General features: G+C 45.7%; 1 protein-coding gene across 1 annotated transcript; it reads right to left on the minus strand.

Annotated features, from left to right (window-relative positions):
* Nucleotides 1-202: 202 nt before the first annotated feature.
* LOC146355160 (RING-box protein 2-like) lies at nucleotides 203-7,142 on the minus strand. The gene is made up of 3 exons (XM_084840773.1): nucleotides 6,950-7,142; nucleotides 4,612-4,659; nucleotides 203-698 (listed from the first exon to the last, which is right to left on the minus strand). The coding sequence occupies exons 1-3, from the start codon at nucleotides 7,125-7,127 to the stop codon at nucleotides 580-582; spliced, it is 345 nt and encodes a 114-aa protein (XP_084696899.1). The 5' UTR covers nucleotides 7,128-7,142; the 3' UTR covers nucleotides 203-579.
* Nucleotides 7,143-8,535: the final 1,393 nt, after the last annotated feature.

Below are 8,535 nucleotides of genomic sequence, written 5' to 3' on the forward strand. Positions count from 1 at the left end.
CCATTTTACAGAAACAAACAACCTGAGGATTTCACAGGGTAAAAAGATTTAATACTGTGAGTTGGAGAAAGCAATTACACACTTTAAAAGGTCAGTAAATTTAATTTACCCTTAGAAGTACCACAGAAACAGATATTTATTAAAAAAACCTTAAATGAAAGATGTTATCTTCATGAAATAAAGCAAAAAGGAAAAACCAATGCACTGCCAACAACTATTTATTTGAATTAAACACCTCCGTTTCGAGAAAAATAGTGAGATTTCATTCCTCTGAAAAAGTAGGTAACTGTGGGCTTCATAGGCACCAAAGAATTCCTAAGCAAGCCTACAATGTTCACACTAAATGTTTAGATACATTCTTAAATAACTGTGCACCTATGTTCCTGATGCAATGATTCTGAAAACTGATCCATCAGGCCAGCAATGTAACACAAAGATTTCAAATCCAGGTCCATAGAACTCTGTAGGCCTAAATAAATCAAATGGATTTTGCAACATTGTGTCTGCTCCCTTCTTTCATAGGGGAAGTGTCATCAGTTGTAGAACAGACCACAAGATTGATAGAACTGCCAGTGCTTTTTATTTGCCTATTCTCTGAACCACCCAGTCCTGTTGGCAGAGAGGGCAGCGGTTGTTCTGTTTCACCCACAGTGACATGCAGCAATTGTGGAAGGAATGATTACATTCTCCCCAGACCACTGAAAGAAAAAGAAAAGCAAACTTGAGACTGTAGTTAAACAATGGATGACACATGTTTAATTCAAAGTATTAACGTTCCTCTCTCTATATCTTTAGTACCGCTGCAAAAGGACTGTGTACAAATTTCATAAACAACTATGGTCATGAAGCAACATGCTACTTGGTTTAAAATATCAAAAAAGACTTCAAACTTTAGTTTCTTGAACAACAGGCCTCCACGTCACCTAGCAAATCACTTTTGTGATTAAGGAGGGATTGCAACATGGCACCGGAACGTTTGAGAGAAACCTAATGTTCAATGAAAAGAAGTCAAGAGTCTCATTGAGCACATGCAACTTCTAAGATGTGCCAAAGTAGCTCCTTGGATCTTGTCCTAAGACTTTATAGTACATAGAGGATTGGTGTTATACCCTGATCAGCATTTCTCATCCAAACACTGCACTTCCACAGGTTTTCCTCTCAGGGCCAATTCACATGCTCTTGTTCCTGGGAGGAGACTGCCCAAAAATGCTTCCAGGTGGCAGCAATCAACATAGGGGCCTTAATGTTTGAAGAAACCTCATTACATGCATAACCTTAATAATGTCCAGAAGCTTCACTATTTGCTCTTAAAAGCTGGAGTATACATTTTAAAGTTAAATAGAAGCATTGTGAATTTATCTTACATGAAGATGTCAATTCAGCATCACTTTTCATGTTCTTTATTTTGTTTTATCACTGTTACTAAGCCATGGTTTATATATTTCAGTAGTTGATACGCTTGGTTTAGCATAATGTGCACTCCCCTCTGCAAGCCCAAGCAAAGACTTGGGCACAAGCATTTCCCTTTCTTCTTTCTGCATGGTCATGACGAGAAATAAACCAAGATTTCCATTTCACTTTTCCCTGATTCCTGGCTTGTCATTGGGCAGGTTTGCATGATCAGGGAAAGAAAATAAGCCACAGAAGCTTATTTTCCTGCCTCATGTGTGCCTGTTGTGCGCTGCTGAATTACCATAATTACCCTTGCCGGGCATGGGTTATCATGTCATCTGAACCCAGAGAGTGGGGGAGGCGGGGGTGGTTTACAAGCCATCCCGCAACCCTAGAACAGACGATGGGCTCCAGGGTGGTTTGAAAAACCCCACCGCCCCCCATCCTTGCTAGGTTTGGATGACATGACAAACCGTGCCTGATGAGGGCAATTATGGTAGCTGTCAAGGGCTCCTTGGAGGTCTCTCTCAGTCTAATCCAGTAGCCAAGTCCAGACACAGACAAATGGATTCTTTTCAAAGTTTTATTCCTCTTTTACAACTTAACAACTCTACTGTTAGCAGCTAGATATGAGCAGCAGAGTACCTATGCCCTACATTGGAACAGTTGGTCCCTGTTTGAAAGGGAATTACTGGCAGACCCCTGAACTTAAGGACTAGGGAGAGTCCCTCCCCTTTTCCCTTGGATCCTCTGGGCGCAGCTGTTGTTTGCGCGCCAACCGGGCACTACGCCTCCTTTCCGCGCCCTCCATTTGGCGCCGCTCTCTGCGTCGGCGTCGCGCGTCCATCAAGTCTGCTTTCCGTGCTCTGTCACTCCCAGGACTGCTATCTAAGCTAGGAATGCTGGTGGGAGGAATCTCCGTCAGCTGTTGGCCCTGGGAAAGAGGAGCGTGCTCCTCTCCCAGGAGCAACACCTCTTCCTCAGAATCAGAACTACTCTGGGATTCTATGGGCTCAGTGTCCACCCTGACAGTAACTCAGCAGTACACAACCAGCACATGTGCAGTAGGAAATAAGCTACAGCGGCTTATTTTTCTTCCCTGGTTGTGCAAAACTGGTCATTATGTATGAATTAGGGAATTGTTGTTTAAAATAGCAATCCTGTTCACATGGAACAACAACCCATCAGTTCTGATGGGTTGTTGTGCACGAGCGAGAGCACTGCTTCTTTCATTTTTACTTCACAAGTAGCTCACTGGGTTGTTTAGGGGCTAAACACCCCAGCAGTTAACCCAGCAACAAGCCATGGGTTAACCACTAGCTTGTTTAGCTCCTAAACAACCCAATGGTCCAGGTTCGGATGTCACACTCCACAACCTACGAAGGAGCTGATCATGGGCTGTGGAGTAAAAGCAGAAGAGATAGGCGTGCTGCCTGTTCAGCCACTCATGCATGACAACCCACTCGTTTTTAAACTGATGGGTTGTCGTTATATGCGCATGAGGTCAATCTCTAGTTTATTGAACGATCGAGATACATAATCCGTGGTTTGAAGTTGGCTTGTTTAGCAATTGATTCCTGGTTTGTATAGGACAAGCCAGGAATTAGAGAAAGTGAAACTGAATTATGGTTTTTCTTTCTCTCCTGGCTGTGTGGGAGGAGGAGGAGCACGTTTTGCTCAGGCTCTGCACATAATTTAGCATTATGTGTGAACGGACTTGCTACCAAAATCACCGTGTGTTTAAGTCAGGGGTGGGGGAACCTCAGGCCTGGAATTCCAATCCAGTCTGCCAGGGTTTCCCAGATGGCCATAACCTTCCCCCTCCCCCCCCCCAACACCTATTGCTTGGTCGTTTCCTGGCTTTTGCACAAGTTTTCCCCCATTCTAAAAGATTGAAGTGCTTCTCCTAAAGCTTAGTTACTGGCACTAAGAGCTTTAAGCTACAATATCATGCTATTTTTTTTAGTATTTTTTGGTAGTTTGGGCCATGACCCCTTTGCCTTTTGCCCTGCCCACCACTGGAATGTGGCTCAAGAATTTCTCTGAATTTGAATTTGGCCCTCAGGCTGAAAGAGGTTCCACATGCCTGATTTAAGGAGCAATCCTAAGGCCACTAGTCAGCAGCTAGACAGCCTTAGGATATCTGGTTTTCTGGGAACTGACCTCAGAGCCTGTGCTCCGAGGTTGGTTCCCGGAGAACCGACCTTCTTCCCCTTCTGTGCTGCCTTGCAGGCAGCGCGGAACAGCTCTGGGCTCACAAGAGGAGTGCAGAGCAGCCAAAATGGGGCATTCCAATCCTATGTGTCGTCTGGCAGCCTCCTCCCTCACTCCACCCTCCCGCAGCTAGACAGCCGAAATGGAGGGCAGGAGAAGCGTGAAGGGAATGATCCCCTCTGTGTTTCTCCTGCCCTGCACTGGATAGGCGGTCACCTCTGAGTTCGGAGGCGGCCACCTATCTGCATAGGATTGTGCCCTTAACTGCACAATATCAAACTGTACTTTCTACATCTACGGTATTTCCAAATTCTAAGGAAACCTACGCTTTAATCTTTCCAGTGTGCTACAATAAGGTAACAGATCAAGCATATGATAGCAGAAGTTAAGCAACTTAAGGAACATTAATTTGAATGGGAGAGAGTTAAGCATGTGCCTAATTCTTTCAATGAAGTCAACGGAACTTAAACGTGATTAATTTTGGCATGATCCTGCCCCCAAACATTTTTTTAAAGCTTGTCTGTAATTCATATAAATCATTGATGCTAACAGTTCAAATATCTGATGTTCTCTTTTAATACTCCCAAAATACCCATGCCAACAATTTAAAAATAGTATTCTTGAAACTTCAAGAACATCAGCAAAGGAAAATAAGTTGTGAAACCAAATGCTTTTATTTCTCTTTGAAACGATCCTTTACTTGTTTCAACCAACCATCTTTTATGAGATACATAAGGAAGATACAACAGAGGATGTAGCAGCGATTACCTCCCCAAATAAAATGGTCTAGCTTATGTAACTAGTCCTTCATGGACATATATCCACACATAAAGCATTAATTGCAGATTCCCAAGTATTTTATACAACAGTATGTCTTTTTACATTAGTGAAGGTTTACTGAATTTTACTGATGTGAAAAAATAAGAGCCATTTACTCCAAACTTTAAAAAGCACCCCACCAAGAGAAAGCCTTTGGTTGAGTAACAGAATGAAATCACAACATACCAACACAATCTTCTTGTTTGTTTTCAGCTTGACATCTAAGACAGGCATCTAGAGGTAAACAAGAGCAAGACTAAATATGATGATCTTGATGCAGGTCTAACAACTGGTTTTCCAAAGCGTCTACAATCACTGAAACACATTTATGGAGCATGCATACTGCATCATGTAGTCATCTAGAGATCATTTATCTTACGGCACGATATTCCATTCATTCAACCACATCTACACAACAAAAGCATGGTTCTTTCAACTTACTCTCATAATGATTAAAGAAACATATCTGAGCAGAATTTGTAGGGAGGGAACAACTATGGATATTGGATTGATCCAGCAGGGCTCTTACACATGGCAAATGAGGCAGCCATTCCTACATTATATTGGGAATTGCTACAGTATGTAAGATTTGTGAGTGAGGGAACCATGGCAATTATGCAAAATGCAGCAAAAAAAAGCTTTAGGGTTCAGACCAGAAATGGCTGTTTTTTTCTGTGATCCCATCCTTACAGGACTACGTAGAGTAATATACAATGTGGCCCAGCAGTAAATTAAATAACTCTGTGTCAAGTCCTGCAACTGTATCACTTTCCAGAAGTGCTTTGATTGGAAAACACTACAGCAAATTACATGTACCTCTGGTGCACATGTCTCCCCATGTAATCCTGTAAAAGGAAACAGGACTGCATATGGAAACAAGCAATTTTTTTGCCTGTCTAAACTAGCCTTAAGGGACATACAACATGCCTTCTAACTCTAGCTTTATGACTGGTGCATCCCAGATAAGATATAACATCACTGATGGATCTCTCTTGCTAAATATTTTGGGAAACAATGGCACATGGGACTAGTTATTCTCATCAGCTGCATAATTCAAGCATGCACATTTTAACAAGATAAACTAAAAATGTAGTGTTTCTAGTGGAAAGTTGAGTATATATTGAGGAAAACAAACAACTACTTACAACATGCTTATTCTAACTAGGGATATGCGAACGCACCCCCATCTGGATTCTCTGGGCGCCCACCCAGCCCCTGCCTCCACTGGCCAGTCCCCGGACAGCTCAAGCCCCTCCCACGATTATTGGGTAGTGCGCTCACCCCGGCGGCCTCGCCAAGCTCCACAGTTGCCATTTTTTGAAAAGTAAAATGGCGATCACAAAAATGCGCATATTCATGTATGCGTGAAAATGCACATTTTCCTGCATACACAAATATGTGCATTTTGCAAAAATATATGCGAATAAGTGCATTTGCACAACGCAACAACTCCGGAGTGAGGGTTGCGTATTCAAAATGGTGGCCGCACACGCCCCACAGCCTTAAATAACCCACAGTAGGCTGTCATGTTGTACAAACAAGCCCAATGTATAATCAAGATGTTTGGTTGCTAAATAGGAAGCCGACCAATTCCTGTATTTCACACACAGACTTATTCATAAGTATACATTTTATAAGAACATAAGAAGAGCTGTGCTGGATCAGCCCAAGGGTCCATCTAGTCCAGCATTCTGTTCATATATTCCGATAATATTTTCAAGTGAATTCATCTAGGATGTTGACTTTCTGATAATGCCTATGATAAGCGGCCTTCTAAAAACACAGTTCAGTATAAAATTATGGAGGATATCCAAAGAATTAAAAAGAAAAGGGGGTGAGGAGGTGTTTTTGATTAGTTTCCTGTATTTCAACTACCACCGGAACTGAGAATCCTATTGTGTTAGGGTGGAAACTAACTGGTCAGCTTTAATCAAATTTTAAATAACCCCCTTGGTGACATAAGGGAACGTGGCAGTCACCTAAAGGCAGCTTGGATGATCTCTCGGGGATAACGCAATACTAACAACAGACGCTGGCCCCCTCTGCCTGCGTGTGCGTGTGTGGGGGGATCACTCGTAAAAGGGGGCTGATAAAAGGACATGCCTATAAGGAAAACAAGGCCTGGCGCCCAGGAACGCCGAGGGAGAAAGGCGCCAGGAGTCCCCACTCTGAACTAGGGGACGGGGTGGAGAAGGGCAGGGCGCAGTCTCCGTAAGGGTGCTGGCGGCGTCGAAAGGCGGCCCTTTTTAAGGCCGCTGAGAAGCCGACCAAGGCCGCCTCCTTGTCTCTCCCTCAAATGAGGGAAAACATCGCTGCCCACCACTGCCTCCGAAAAACGCCTGGCAAGAAAATACGGATGAAAACGCCCCTTCAGAGCCCCTTCAAGGGGAGACGAGGCCCGGGCCAGGCCGGGCCAGCCCAACCCTGCCCTGCCCTGCCCCGGAGGAAGGTGCGGCGCGGGGGCCCGCGGAGACGGCCGCCGCCTCGGCCCCAACCCGGCGCGGCTCCGGCGCCTCCCGCTCACCCATGACCTGCACCCGGCAGATGGCGCAAGTGTCGCACTCGACATCCCAGCTCCACATGGCCACGGCGTTCCACTTCTTGAGCGAGAACATCTTGTCGATGCCGCCTGTCCTGGAGGCGGAGGAACCCGCGCGAGGAACGCAGGCGCCCGGCTCGTCTCCGTCCTCCGCGTCGGCCATAGCTGGCGGCAGCCCGGCGCTCCCCAAGCGGCGGCAGCAAAGCATTACTCGGCTCCACCTAGCGGCGGGCGAGGGGGCCGAGGCCTACCGCGCTGTGGACTTGAGGGGAAGCAGCTGGAGCGCCGCCAAGCTCAAGCCACCCAGCGGCGGAAGGGCCAGTTTGACCTTTCGGCAGCAGCCAGCCCTATGGGGCTGGGGAGCTGTGCCGGGTGCGAAGTGCGTTCCAGCACTATATAGGCAACGCAAAAGTTTTAGAAGGAAATACAGATAGCCCTACTGGTTAATGCATCAGCAGCATTACATTCGGAGGCACATTTCATTGCCAGGCCTTTCCTATGTATTCAGTTTAATAAAAGGTAAATCGGGTGGTGGTAAAATAGGTTTTGAGTGGGTTACGGGAGTGGATGCCTTTAGCGTCTGGCTGTACTTTCTAACTCGCATTCCTCTGAGGGCTGCTCCACACATCCCCCCCCCCCAAGAGATTTATAGTCATATCAGAGAATATTTAATGTGTAATGTGTGAATGGTTGTACAACAGTGTCTGCATTACTTCGGATATACTTCTGCATTGCCTTCCCCTATAGCTTGGTTTGCTAGTGTACACAGGGTTGCCAACAGTCCACTATTTTACTGGGCCAGTCAATAAAACTATATTCCGATTGTTGTTCAGTCATTCAGTCGTGTCCGACTCTTCGTGATCCCATGGACCATAGCACGCCAGGCCTTCCTGTCCTGCGCTCTCTCCCGGAGCCTGCTCAAGTCCATATTCACTGCATCGGTGATGCTATCTAGCCATCTCATCCTCTGCCGTCCCCTTCTCCTTTTGCCTTCAGTCTTTCCCAGCATCAGGGTCTTTTCCAGGGAGTTTTCTCTTCACATTAGGTGGCCAAAATATTTCAGCTTCAGCTTCAGTATCTGTCCTTCCAAGGAGCACTCAGGGTTGATTTCCTTTAGGATGGACTGATTTGACCTCCTTGCAGTCCAGGGGACTCGTAAGAGTCTTCTCCAGCACCACAGTTCGAAAGCATCGATTCTTCGGCGCTCAGCCTTCCTTATAGTCCAGCTCTCACAGCCATACATTACTACTGGGAAAACCATAGCTTTGATTAGACGGACCTTTGTCGGCAAGGTGATGTCTGATTCTGATTATAGATCCCTTATTTGCTGCCCCTCAGTTTCCACCCTTGCTGCCAGCTCCAGCTATGTCTCCTGGTCTCAGGGAACCAGCAGTTTTGAAACATATATTTGGAAATCCCACTTGTATTCCGTCCTGAAATAGCACCATGGTACATCTGGTCTCTAATTATGATAGAACTCTGTGTGTGGGGGGCGGGAAGCTACTCTGTGAATGTTTCACCAACTGCTCCCATCTCTCTCTCCTTTGCCTTGGGGTCAGACACAGCCAATC

The sequence above is a fragment of the Heloderma suspectum genome, chromosome 2 (genome assembly GCF_057233095.1).
Source record: "Heloderma suspectum isolate Gila_16-S chromosome 2, 16-S_ref, whole genome shotgun sequence".
Lineage (NCBI taxonomy): Eukaryota > Metazoa > Chordata > Lepidosauria > Squamata > Helodermatidae > Heloderma > Heloderma suspectum.